General features: G+C 43.6%; 1 protein-coding gene across 2 annotated transcripts in view; it reads left to right on the top strand.

Moving 5' to 3' along the window:
• Positions 1 to 14448, top strand: part of tpgs2 (tubulin polyglutamylase complex subunit 2) — a 52773-nt gene extending 38325 nt beyond the window's left edge. For both annotated transcript variants that reach the window (XM_072497235.1, XM_072497234.1), the window contains 2 exons: positions 4299 to 4462; positions 10883 to 14448. In XM_072497235.1, the coding sequence (XP_072353336.1) occupies positions 4299 to 4462; positions 10883 to 11119 (401 nt within the window). In that variant the 3' untranslated portion in view covers positions 11120 to 14448. The remainder of the gene's footprint in view (positions 1 to 4298; positions 4463 to 10882) is intronic.
• Positions 14449 to 14914: the final 466 nt, after the last annotated feature.

The raw sequence follows: 14914 nt of genomic DNA, 5'->3' as shown, positions 1-14914 counted from the left end.
GAGGCTGTTACGGGAATTGAACCATGCTGCTGGCCTGCCTTGGTCTGCTTTCAAAGCCAGCGATTTAGCCCTGTGCTAAACAACCCCAGTGACTGATGTACAAGGACACCTAGGTCTCGTTGCACATTCCCCTCTCCTAATTTATGGCTATTCAGATAATAGTCTGCCTTCTTGTTTTTGCTACCAATGTGGATAACCTCGTATTTATCCAAATTATACTGCATCTGCCATTCATTTGCCTACTCACTCAACTTGTCCAAATCATACTGAAGGATCTCGGCATCTTCCTCACAGCTCACCCTCCCACCCAACTTGGTGTCATCTGCAATTTGGAGATATGACATCTTATTCCTTCATCTAAATCACTCATATATATTGTGATAGCTGGGGTCCTAGCACCGATCCTTGCGTTACCCCACCAGTCACTGCCTGACAATTTGAAAAAGACTGGTTAATTCCTATTCTTTGTTTCCTATCTGCCAACCAGTTTTCTATCCATCCCAATACACTGCCCCCAATCCCATGCTCTTTTCCTTTACACGCTAATATTTTATGTGGGACTTTGTCAAAAGCCTTCTGAAAGTCCAAATACACCACATCCACTGGCTCCCCTTCATCAATTTTACGAGTTACATCCTCAAAGAATTCCAGTAGATTTGACTAGCATGATTTCCCCTTCATAAATCCAGGCTGACTCTGTTCGATCATGCCACTGTTTTCTAAATGCTCTGCTATAAATCTTTGACAATGGATTGTAGAATTCTCCCCACTGTTGGTGTCAGGCTTACTGGTCTATAATTCCCTGATTTCTCTCTTCTCCCTTTTTAAATAGTGGAGTTACAGTAGCCACCTCAAATCTGTAGGAATTGTTTCACAGTCTATAGATGCCTGGAAGATGACCACTAATGCATCCACTATTTCTAGAGCCACCTCATTCAGTATCCTGGAATGTAGATTGAATACCTAGGGATTTATAAGCCTTCAATCCCATCAATTTCCCAACATCATTTCTCTACTGATATTGATCACCTTCAGTTCCGTCTTCTCACTAAACCCTGCATTCCCCAACATTTCTGGTATCTTATTTGTGTCCTCAATTGTGTAGACCGAACCAAAGTATGGATTTAGATGCTCAGCCATTGCTTTGTCCCCTATAATACATTCCCCTGTTTCTGACTAAGGGACCTACATTTGCCTTCACCAATCTTGTACCTAAAGAAACTTTTACAGTCCGTTTTTAGGTTCCCTGCAAGCTTACTTTCGTACTCTATTTTCCCCTTCTTAATCAATCCCTTTTTCCTCCTTTGCTGAATTCTAAATGACTCCCAATCCTCAGACCTGTTGTTTTTCTTGGCCAATTTGTGTACTACTTCCTTGGATCGAATACTATCCCTAAATTCCCTTGTAAGCCATGGATTGGCCCCCTTTCCTGTTTTACTTTTGTGCCAGACAGGAATAAATAATGTTTGCAGTTCCTGCATGTGCTCTTTGAATGTTTGCCATTGCCTATCGCCCCTTTAGGTAACATTCCACAATCGATCATAGCCAACTCGCGCCTCATTTTATCGTAGCTTCCTTTGTTAAGATTCAGGACCCGAGTCTCAGAATCAACTACTTCACTCTCCATCTTGAAGAAAAATGTGATCATATTATGCTCTCTCATCCCCAAGGGGTCTCGCACAACTTGATTGCCAATGTTTCCGTTCTCATTACACAGCACCCAGCCTAGGATGGCCTGTTCTTTCATTGGCTCCTCAACATATTGATCCAGAAAACCATCCCACATACACTCCAGGAATTCCTCCTCTATGGTATTGTGGCTAATTTGATTTTCCCAATATCTATGCCGATCAAAATCACCCATAATTACAGTTCTTTGAACGCATGCATCTCTAATTTCCTGTTTAATGCCATTCCTAACACTATCACTGCAATTTGGGGGTCTATATATGATGCCCACTAACATTTTTTACCACTTGCTGTTTCTCAGCTCTATCCGTACAGATTCCGCATTGTCGGAGCTAATATCCTCCCTCGCTATTGTGTTAATTTCCTCCTTGACCAGCAATGCAACCCTACTGCCTTATCCTTTTTGTCTGTCTTTCCTAAATGCTGAATACCCCTTGAAATTCAGTTCCCATCCCTAGTCACTCTGCAGCCTTGTCCCTGTAATCCCGACTATATCATACCCGTTCACGTCTATTTGTTGATTAGTTCATCCACTTTATTGCAAATGCTCCATGCGTTAAGGCACAAAGCCTTTAAGCTTCTCTTTTTAACATTACTAGTCCCGCTCCCAATATTTTTCACTGTGGCACTGTTTGAATCTAGCTCTTGGTTTATTTGCCTATCACTTTTCTCATTTCCCTTTTTGTCTTTCGTTTTTGTCCTTATTTCCTCCTCTGACTCCTTGCATAGGTTCCCACCCCCATGCCATATTAGTTTAAACCCTCCCCAAAAAAATCGCAAACGAAACTGAAAAATTTAAAAGAATTGTATTTGGATATTTTCTTTCAAACTATTCAGCTTGAGATTGGTTCATCGATTTCCAAATTTTGTTTGCGCATATGTTGTTATGAAACTCCGCTGATGTTATGTGTGAATGTATTCCAACCTGAAACACTGGTTTTGCATGGTGTATGTTTTTTTATATTAGTGAGAACTAAAACCTCTTTCATTAAATAACAAAAGTATTTATTAAAGTAAAAGAAAACTAATGAAACACTACAAAGGCCAATCTTGTACTTTGGTGCAATATCAGTAAGCACTTAATCCCTCAAAGACTAGAAACCCAAAAGCATTGATTTCTCCCATAATCTTAAACTCTATTGAGACCCCTTCATTTCCTAGCCAACAACCATAAATATATTGGTCAAATCTAGTCGGTGACTACCGCACTGTATGACCTAAGTGACCAGGACTTGGGAATGTTCTTCAGTTCAATCAACGAAGACTGTTTGCACAAACTGTCTTTTGTCTTTAACACGTCATCTCTGGCTGAGCTGTTTCCTGAGGTTTCTCTCTCACTGTGGCTTCTTCATCTCATCTGTGACTAGCCTATTTCCTGGCTCACAGCACTCTGACTACTAAATGTATCAATTGCAAAGAACACTCTGTTCCCTGTTCTTTCCTGTTTCTTTCTCTTAGCTGCTGCCCAGACATGGTTTACAAAATACAAGGTAGTTTGATTTTACTGTTGCAAAAACAATACAATAATATTGTATCCTACCACTTCATGGCAATGATCCCTTTCCATTCTTCTTTGCCATGTCTGCAACAAAGCCATCAATATTTCCAAACTGCCTTGAAATCCACAAAATACCATTTTCAAAATTCATTTTTTAATATTGGTTTCTTTTTATTCTTTCATGGGATGTGGTCATCACTGGCAAAGCCAACAGTTATTGCCCACCCTTAATTGCCCTTGAACTGAGCAGCTTGCCTTAGAGGGCAGTTAAGAATCAACCATATTGCTGTGGATCTGGAGTCACATGGAGGCCAGATCGCGTAAGGATGGCAAATTCCCTTTCCTTACTGAACCAGGTAGATCATTTTATAATCAATGATAGTTTCATGGTCGCTATTACTGAGATTAGCTTTCGATTCCAGATTTTATTAATTAATGATTTAGTTAATTGAATTCAAATTCCACCAGCTGCTGTGGTGGATTCAAACCCCATGTCCGCAGAGCATTAGCTTCAGCCCTGGATTGCTAGTCAGTGGCATTGAGCCTTTGTCCCCCAAAGGGTTGGTTGCTTGTCAATTACTGTTCAATCTGTGGTTAATAAACTATTGTTTAGCATTCAAAATCTATATATGGTCAGAGCCTGAGAGAATTATTTAGTAAGAAAGAGTTTAGAGCTACTTGTACTCAACCACTCTACAAACTGCATTTATGATAGCACCAATAGCTAAAGTCAGGAAAATTTCAATGTTTATTTAGTTTTAAAACATTGAAGACAGGAAACATTGCAGTAAGTGAACTTGATCTGGTCATTATCATTAATAAGGGACAATTTTCATATCAAAATGTAATAACCCTGACAAATAATTTCTCCAGAATTTGCATGGTTCCTGGTAAAATCTAAAAATGTAGTTGTGAGTAACTAAAGTAATGGTAGAAACTGCAAATATAACGTAATGGGAAGTCTTAGCATTTACCAGTATTCAAGTTATATATATTTTCTAGTTTCCCTAGTTTAACATTTAAATTGATCACTACTTCAAAATGTACAATATTTAAAAAGCTTTTTAAAATTTCCCTTATGGCCCTTTATGCATATGTTTTTCCTCCACAGGAGTTGTATCTTCTCATGCTGAAATCTGGTTCTTGGACAGAGCACTTTACTGGCATTTTCTATCAGACACTTTCACAGCATACTATCGACTTATGCTCGTTCACCTAGGATTGCCCCAGTGGCAGTATGCATTAACAAAATATGGTATTAGTCCTCAAGCTAAGGTAGGAAGTACAGTTTGTTTTTAATATATTGTTACATTAGGAAATGTTTCTTTTCAAATAAATAAGAGGGCAGATCAGCAAAACTTACGCCTAACTCTGTGGAGCTGTGATGCTTTAATTAAGCTGTTTTCATGATTTCAAAAAAATAGATGTTCTAATCTTCATTACTTTAGAGAGGATTCCAGCATTTGTCTTGAAAGCATAATTGTTTGTGTCACATGTAATTTGTGTTCACGACATGAATCAATACTTTTTCTTTTTTTTTAAATATTTTTATTCTTCTTTTTCACATTTTCTCCCACATTTACACCCATCAACAATAAACAATAATCAGCAAGATATGTCAATCCCCATAATAACAACTATCCCACCCGCCCACTAACCCCCAAACATCAGCCCACATGTTTACATAAACAACTGACAAAAAGGAATCGGGGATTACCCATAGTCACCCTTAATCTACACAGCCCCCCTCCCCACACCCCACCCCCCCACTAATGTTCGATGTTATCCAGTTCGTGAAAGTGCATAATAAATAGTGCCCATGACTTGTAGAACCCCTCCGAGCTTCCCCTCAGTTCGAACTTAACCTTCTCAAGGGTCAAGTATTCCAACAGGTCCCCCCGCCACGCCAGGGCACTGGGTGGAGAGGCTACTCTCCATCCCAGCAGGATCCGCGTTCGGGCGATCAACGAGGCGAAGGCTATGATATCTGCCTCCGCTCCCGTTTCCAACCCTGGCTGGTCCGACACCCCGAATATGGCCTCCTGGGGACCCGGGTCCAGTTTCACACGCACCACCTTGGAAATTACCCGAAACACCTCCTTCCAGGACTCCCCTAGCTTTGGACAGGACCGAAACATATGAACGTGATTCGCAGGCGCCCCCCCCCCTCCCGCAACGCTCACACACATCCTCTACTCCTTCAAAAAATCAGCTCATCCTCGTCCTCGTGAGGTGCGCTCTATATACCACCTTCAGCTGTATCATCCCCAACCTCGCACATGAGGTGGAGGCATTCACTCTCCGGAGCACCTCACACCAGACCCCCTCCTCTGTAACCTCTCCCAGCTCTTCCTCCCACTTTGCTTTGATCCCTTCCAGTGGTGCCTTATCCTCTTCCAGAATAGCTCCGTACACCGCTGACACTGCCCCCTTCTCCAGTCCCCTTGTCGTCAACACCTCCTCCAGCAATGTGGAGGCCGGTTCCTCTGGGAAGCTCTGTATCTCCTTCCTGGCAAAATCCCGAACCTGCATGTACCTAAACCCTTCTCCCTGCTCTAGCCCATACTTCGCTTCCAGCTCACTCAATCCTGCAAACCGGCTCCGAAGAAACAAATCTTTTAGCGTCTTAATCCCGTTCTCTTCCCATTTCCGAAAACTTCCATCCCACCTCCCTGGCTCAAATCTGTGGTTCCCCCGAATTGGCATTTCCCTTGACCCTAAACCCAACCCGAAGTGTTGGCGAAACTGCCTCCAGATTTTCAATGAAGCTATTATTACCGGACTCCCTAAATATTTCCCCGGAGCTATCGGGAGCGGCGCTGTTGCAAGTGCCTTCAGCCCGACCCCCTGCACAAACTCTCCTCCATTCTGACCCACTGAGAATCCACCCCTCTGACCCAGAACCGCACTTTCTCCACATTCGCCGCCCAGTAGTAGTACAACAAGTTCGGGAGACCCAAACCCCCTGCCTGCCTTCCCCCTGTAGCAGCACCTTTCTCACTCTGGCCACCTTCCCTCCCCATATGAATGAGGTAATCCTTCCCTCAATCTCCCTGAAAAAAGTATTTGGCAGGAAAATCGGTAGGCAGTGAAAAATAAACCGGAATCGCGGCAACGCATTCATTTTAACCGCCTGTACCCGACCTGCCAGTGACAGAGGAAGGCCGTCCCACCTTGCCAGATCGGCTTTCACTCTCCCCACCAAACTAGTGATGATGTACCTACGAAGCCTCCCCCACTCCCGGGCAACCTGCACCCCCAGATACCTAAAATGAGTCCCTGCTCTACGGAATGGCAGCCCCCCCCCCACCCCTGCCCCCACCCCCCGGCCGAGACACCACAAAGTACTCACTCTTGTCCAGGTTCAACTTGTACCCCGAGAAAGACCCAAATACCCGCAGTAGCTCCAATATTCCTCCTATCGACGCACTCGGCTCCGACACATACAGCAGCAAGTCGTCGGCATATAAGGACGCCCTATGCTTTATCCCCCCCCCCCCCCGCACTATTCCTTTCCATGCTACCGAACTTCTCAATGCGATGGCCAATGGCTCAATCGCAAGTGCAAACAGCAGGGGGGACGTAGGACATCCCTGTCTAGTCCCATGGTGGAGAGAGAAATATCTCGAACTGATATTATTTGTGCGGCCACTCGCCTTCGGTTCCTTATATAATAGCTTTACCTAGTTCACAAACCTTGGTCCAATCCCAAACCGCTCCAGCCATCAGGTACCCCCATTCTACCCGATCAAACGCCTTCTCGGCGTCCAATGCCACAACTACCTCTGTTTCCTTTCTTTCCGCCGGTGCCAGAACAACGTTCAAAACCCTCCTAATGTTCGAAAACAGCTGCCTCCCTTTCCCGAACCCCGTCTGATCCTCCCCTATTACCTTCGGAAAGGCACTCCTCCAGCCTACCCGCCAGTACCTTCGCCAACACTTTTACGTCCACATTCAGAAGTGATATGGGCCGATACGACCCACACTCCGTCGGATCCTTATCTTTTTTTAGTAACAGGGAAATCAATGCCTGCCCCAAGGTTTGCGGCAACACCCCCTTCCCTATCGCCTCCTCAAACATCCCCACCATCAGGGGTGCCAACCTGTCCTTAAATTTTTTATAATATTCCACCGGAAACCCATCCGGCCCTGCCACCTTCCCCGACTGCATGCTCCCAATCGCATCCTTTATCTCCTGCTTCACTATTGCACCTTCTAATGTAGCCCTGTCCCCCTCCCCTAGCCTCGGGTACTCCAACCCATCGAGAAATTCCTGCATATCACGGTCTCCTCCGAGTGGCTCTGACTTGTACAACCTCTCTCAAAACTCCTCAAAAACCTTGTTAATCAGCACTGGGGCCACCACCAACTTCCCTGCCCTATCCTTCACCTGAAGAATTTCCCTTGCCGCTGCCTCCCTCCGGAGCTAACCTGCTAACATGACCTGCCTTATCTCCATGTTCATAAACTGCACCCCTTGCTCGTCTCAGTTGGCGCACCGCCTTCCTGGTGGACAGTCGGTCGAAGCTCGCCTGTAGTTCCTTCCTCTTTTCCAGCTTCGCCGGGTCCCAATCCTCTGCATACCTCCTATCTACCTCCAACATCTCATCTATTACCCTCTGCCGCTCCAACCTCTCCCCCTTATCCACCCTAGCCTTAAACAAAATTACCTCACCTCTCACCACCGCCTTTAGAGCCTCCCAGACGACTGCCTTCAACACCTCACCCGTACAATTGAAACCTACATATTCCTTAATGACCTTTTCAATTTTCTCACAGAATTCTTGGTTCCCCAAAAGCCCCACATCCAGTTTCCACCCCGGTCTCTGCGCTGCCCCCTTCTCTAGCACCATATTCACCCAATGTGGAGCGTGATCTGACACTGCAATATCAGAGTATTCCGACCCCTTGACTCCAGCCAGCAAAGCCTTCCCCACCACAAAAAAGTCGATCCGCGAGTATACCTTATGGACCGCTGAGAAAAACGAATACTCCCGTTCCCTTGGGTGCAGGAACCTCCAAGGGTCCACCCCTCCCATTTCCACCATTAGCCCAACCAGCGCCTTCGCCCCCCCCCCTGATGGGACCAGCGAGCGCGGCCGTGATCTGTCCAACCTTGGCTCCTGCACCAGGTTCCAGTCCCCCCCCCACAATCAGCTCATGCATGTCTAAGTCGGGAATAGCCCCAACCACCTTCCTCGCGAATCCCACATCGTCCCAATTGGGACCGTATACACTTAACAGCGCCACTAATCTCCCCTCCAATGCCCCTGTCAGAATCACATATCTACCCCCCTGATCTGCCACCACCTTCTCCATCTGGAAGCGTACCCTTTTGCTGACCAGCACCGCTACCCCTCGAGCCCTTCCATCAAATCTGGAGTGAAACACTTGGCTAACCCAGCCCTTTTTAAGTTTCACCTGGTTCTTCACCCTCAAGTGAGTCTCCTGCAGCATTGCTACATCGGCTTTCAAACTTTTAAGATGTGCAAGCACCCTTGACCTCTTGACCGGACCTCCTAGCCCTCTCACGTTCCACGTGATTATCCTTACTCGGGGTCTCTCACCCCCCCCCCCCCCCCCACCTTTCTTATCCACCACCACCATACCACCGGGCCCTGCCCCATAAGCCTGACCCGCCCCTGTCCATTGTTAACATCAAAGCCCTCCCCCCCCCCCCCTCCCAAGAACCCCCCCCTACAAAAACATCCCCCAACATCCCTCCCTCCACCCCCTCTTGCTCGCCTCATAGGTCCATTGAAGCCTGCTACCCAGGCTCCAGCGTCCGCAGTCCTCCTCTCACCTCACCCCCGTTCACTAACTGACTCTAGTTAGCTCGCGCGGGTGGCTCCCTCCCGCCAATACCTCTCGCCCCCTTCCGCCCAGTCTCAGAGAAAGAAACACCAAAACAAACCCAACAATCCAACCCCTACAATTCACTCACATAACATTTAACCGTCGCAACACAGAACGCCATTAACTTGAACTCTGCAACAATGCAAAGAGAAGTAAATTTCAAATTTCAATACAAATCAGTAAAAAGAAAGTTGTAACATTTGTACATTTGTACATTTTCCAGCCGCTCAAACACAGTCCACAGTCTTTCTTCCAGTTCCGCTCTTCAAGTCTGTCCCAAGCCTTCTGCCCTCACGAACGCCTCAGCCGCCTCCGCTGTCTCAAAATAAAAGTCTTTGGCTTTATATGTTACTCTCAACTTCGCCAGGTACACCACACCAAATCACACCCCCTTCTTGTACAAAGCCGCCTTCACTCGCCCAAACGCCGCTCGTCTTTTTGCCAACTCCACCGTCCAGTCCTGGTAGATCCGAACCGCAGTACCATCCCACAGCACCTCACACTTCTGCTTCGCCCAGCTTAATACTTTCTCCTTCATGCAAAACTTATGTAAGCAGATAATTACTGCCCTTGGCGGCTCGTTCACTTTGGGCTTCGACCTTAATGACCGATGAGCTCGGTCTAGCTCGTACAGGGTGGGGTTCTCACCCTCCCCCATCAGCTCCGCCAACTTCTTAGCGAAGTATTGCGTGGGCCTTGGGCCCTCTGTCCCTTCCGGCAAGCCCACAATTCTCAAATTGTGCCGCCTTGAGCGGTTTTCCAAGTCTTCCAGCTTTGCTCGGAGTCCTCTGTTAACCTCCACCACCCTCCGCAGCTCGTCTCCCATCGAGGTGACCTGGTCGCTGTGTCGTGTCACGGCCTCCTCCACCTCCTTCATCTTCTCGCCATGCTCTCTCACCTCGGCCAGTGCCTTTGCCACCTCCACCCTGATTGTGCCGATTGCCTCCTCCAACAGTGACCTCACCACGACCACCATCTCTTTCCTCACGATCTCCATGTGCCTCACCAAACTTTTTTCCAGCTCCACCACCATCACCTCGGTCATCTTCTCCACCGTAAGTAGTGCGGTCCCGCCTTGCAGTTCGGCTTCCGCCATCCTGTCAACACTTTTGCTTTTGCTCGTCTTCTCCTTCGGCGGCGAACCCGCGTTTCCTCCTTTCTTTGACGCTGCTTTTCGCATCTTTTAGCGACTTATTGTTTTTTATCTTCTTTCCTTTCTCGTCTCTCCCCCTTCACCCTCCTGCCCTTCATCAATCTGACATTCTTCTTTTTTGAAAAAAAAACTTTTACCAAACTTCCATGAATCTTCTTTCTTTCTCCTCTACATTCACCTGGGACCAGGCTTCAAACCTTCTTCTTCCTAGGTGGGAGCCATCCGACATGGAGCACCCTCCCTACATGGCGCTCGGGCATGCCGCCTCGCAATCAATACTTTTTCAATAAGTTTCTTCTTTGATAACACTATGTCACAAAAGAAGGCACCCTTAAATTAGTTGGAATCCAAATAACGTAAACAGACAAAATCTCACCTTAGAATAGACGATTGCAGCAACCCGATGTGGATTGGAGCATTGCTTTACACTTTAACTTCTTTGGAATTCTTGTGCACTGCTGCAACAACTTGCCAGGAATTCTCAAATTGGGTCAATCATTCTGAATGGTCAGCTTGAAAAATATTGTGCCATTTATGTAATCATGGCTGTGAATGAATAGAGCGTGTGTTAGTATTTTACAAATATTTTGTCTCCGGTTTCTCTTTTAAAAACAAATTCCCTATTCTTCCGTAACATTTTGTGGCAAGTCAACTTTTATTACATGAAATGTTCTCTTTATTTTCAGCAATGGTTTAATATGTATAAGCCTGTTGCCTGCACTACCAGCATTATAGCTGATGATGATATGACTTTAATTAACAAGCTGGATCCTAGTCAAGTTTTTAAGAGCAAAAACAAGCTACAGAATACAAAGAAAAAGGCTCCTGCGCAACTACCTGGACCTCAGAAGAATCAGACCAGCCTGGTCACTAATAAGAATGCATCCCAAATTGGAAGTATGACAAAAAAAGTGATTCCTTAACTCTTATGTTGATATCCAGATCAATTGCAATACAGTTTTACCTCTGGGTATTGCCAGTATTGTCATCTGAACTGCTATGTCACAGCAGGTCACATCAGGTGAAGATGAAGAATACACTGTCCGGAGGCTGCCTGCAAACACAGAAATGTCAGAGCTTGAATGTTAATGATGTACATCATGATGCAAATGCATGATTTACAAACACTGCTGGAAATTGTAGAAAATCCTGTGTCATGATGAAGTCATTTATTGGAACTGTTTCAGTGTACACTGTTACTGAGCCCACAGTTCCTTTTAATATGTTTTGTTCTAATTGTACACCAGTTTGAAGTCACAATGAAGTGTGTTATGTAAATAGTATCTGCTGTTCTGAGTTTCTTTGTCATCCTCCTCTGTAAGATTTCAGTTGAATCTGAAGTTCCTATGTCATTATCTTACTTAAAAATAAGATGACCAACAATAATCAATCCAGTGCTAGAAGGACAAGTTTATCTTTTAATTGAACAGATATTAACACTGTATGTTTATAGGACCTTAACTACTGAAGAATAGCTACCTTTACAACATATTTATAATAATTAATTACTGGAAAGAGAAGTTGATCAGTTAGATAAGGCTGTAGAGTTTCCCTTTCTCATTCATTAGCTTATAATTGAATCCAAAATGCCAAAACAAAACAAGCCTTTTTGACAACATAATGTCTTTTTCAGTCCTATGCTTCATAGTATCTTTATTGATGCCTATAAAATGTGTCAGAAGATAATCTAGTCAAACTAATGTCTCGTGTAACTAAGCACCCACCAATTATCTGAAATGGACCTTAATGATTGTGGAAGGTTCCCCCTGTCATTTCAGGTTTAATCTTTATTAAATTAAGTTTACATAACTGGTTCTTGACCAGTTTTGTTGTGTATCTGTTGATTAAAATTAATTCATATAGTGGCCCTACCATTATTATTTAACCATTTGAAACTATGGCACGGTTGCTGTGACTGATCTCAATACCTGTCTTCAGAAAACTGCAACCTACACAATTGTTTTCCACTTTCTTGCAATTGGCAAGACATTTCCAGGTTCATATGTACCTCCATTTATGTCAATACTACAAAATTAATGCCAAAGTGAATAATATTTTGACTCCATCTCTTGAACATACTGTTCAGTAAAAAGCTTTCACATTTTTTGACACCGCCTGTTGCCAGATTCAAGTTAACATGATACTGGCACTGGTATGCCTTCTGTAACATTTAAGTTTGTTTTGATGTATGTCATACGTTCATACAAATATGTTGTTGGTGTCTCTAGATATCTATTTTGCCAATCTGGAATGCCAAATTACAGTTCAATGTCACTTAGATAAAATAATTTTTCATGCATATGTATGATCATTACAGAAGACCAGTAATCAGTACTGTAAATATTTTGTTGTATCCTTCATTGAGCTTCTATCTGTTTAATATGTGCTTAGTGAAGTGCCACACAGCTGGTACGTTTTATTATTTGCACAATGAAGAAAAATTGCACTGCAAAACCATATCGGATTTCTGCCTCTAGAGGTATTTTATTGAGATATGGATATCGGGTTACATTTTGGAAGAGTTTAAATAACTTTGCACTATATTTGTAAGATTGTTTTCTGTTAATTATACAATTTGTTGTATGCATGTCAATTATGATAACTCCTTCATTTTTAAAGTTTCCATTAAGCAAGTGGAAAATGAAATTCAAAAACATTTACTATCTTTACCCATTGTATTTCATCCGACTTAAGTCTAATTGTTTGTCACCTATTAAGTGAGTACATTTTTGTAAAGTGTTCAAATTTTAATAGGTTTACAGTCCATATTACAGTCATTTTCTGTAATGCATGGCTGTCTATTTTAAATACTCACCAAATTACAGCATGTTAATGGTGAAGTTAGATTTCCCACCTTTCCAGCTGCCTTGATTCTTTGAATGGAAACTGCCATTTACATACAGTAGAGATAAGTTCAGGTTGTCAACAAGAGCAATCATGTGTACGATCATATTTTTTATTTACAGTATTGTCTTCTCCTTTACAAGACTGACATGTAATTTATCGTTCCCTAAAGCACTGAATGGTGAAATTATTTTCTGGTTATTTACAAAATATACATCCCCAAGAAGCAATGGGGAATGGTTGTGTGGAGATAGCTTTCACTCAAAGGATGAAGACAGCTGAGAATGTAATTTGCCTTTTCTTGATCAGGGCATCATTTTATGGCTTATTGGGAGGTGTTTTGCCCACACAGTGAAAGTATACAAGCTCATCACATAATGCTTTGAATCCATGAAATAGGATGTTTTTAGAACAAGCGGTTGTGAAGAGCTTTGCAAAAATAATAAGACCATAAGACATAAGAGCAGAATAAGGCACTCGGCCCATCGAGTCTGCTCCGCCATTCAATCATGGCTGATATTTTTCTCATCCCCATTATCCTGCCTTCTCCCCATAACCCCTGATCCCCTTATTGATCAAAAACCTATCTATCTCTGTCTTAAAGACACTCAATTATTTGGCCTCCACAGCCTTCTGCGGCAGAGTTCCACAGATTCACCACCCTCTGGCTGAAGAAATTCCTCCACATCTCTGTTTTAAAGGATCGTCCCTTTCGTCTGAGATTGTGTTCTCTGCTTCTAGTTTTTTCTATAAGTGGAAACATCCTCTCTACGTCCACTCTATCCAGGCCACGCAGTATCCTGTAAGTTTCAATAAGATCCCCCCACTCATCCTTCTAAACTCCAACGAGTACCAACCCAGAGTCCTGAACCATTCCTCATATGACAAGCTCTTCATTCCAGGGATCATTCTTGTGAACCTCCTCTGGTCCCTGAGTTCTAGTGATGGGGAAACAATTAGCTGGTCAGAGTGTATAGTGCTTTTATATAACATTGAAAGGGGAAATTGTGTTCTTTATGTTATCAGTGTCAAAATCAACTTAAGACAAACTGATTTTTCTCTTGGGATTTTGAATCTTGCTGTTCATCAGAGAATTCAATAATAATGACCATGGGAAGCCGTATGTTTTTTTAAAAGAGTTGTATGGCAATAATGGAGGACTTGAAAATATTCACTGATATTTTCCTATGACTTCCTGTAAAGTGAATGTTTCTGTGAACAAAAAAACATAACATTGTTTAATAGGATTTTGATTTACATTAGTAGAGGTATTTAGAAGGAAGTGGTTGGGGTGGCGGGGGGGAAACTCACTGTTATGTTTACAGTTTTCATGATGGTTCCTACCTATGCAGGCATTTAGTGCACATCTATGCAGAGCACAGAATAAATAAAATCACACTTCAGTATATATATTGTATCATTTGAAGTCCTATTTAATTTATGAATCTAATAGTATCTTGGATGTATATCGCTAAACATGGAAATGTGCCTCCAGGTCCCAGGTTTAGATCGGATCCCATCCACCACCTTAAACATTCACTTACTCCACCACCAATACACAGTGACAGCAGTGTGCGCCATCTACAAGATATGCTGCAGCATGTGGCAAGTCTGCTCAACATCTTCCAAACATGCGACTTCTACCACATAGAACAAGGTCAAACCATTCATGGGAACACCACCATCTGCAAGCTCCGTTCAAAGCCACACACCACCTGGCTGTATCACTGTTACTTTACTATCACTGGGTGAAAATCCTGGAACTCCCAATACCAGTGTGATGGAATTTTTTGAGGACATTACCAATGCAGTAGATAACAGGGAGTCAATGGATGTGGTATATCTGGATTTCCAGAAAGCTTTTGACAAGGTGC

Source organism: Scyliorhinus torazame, chromosome 3 (assembly GCF_047496885.1).
Source record: "Scyliorhinus torazame isolate Kashiwa2021f chromosome 3, sScyTor2.1, whole genome shotgun sequence".
NCBI lineage: Eukaryota > Metazoa > Chordata > Chondrichthyes > Carcharhiniformes > Scyliorhinidae > Scyliorhinus > Scyliorhinus torazame.
Note: the sequence above shows the minus strand (reverse complement) of the source record. Positions and strands in the feature narration are given on the sequence as shown.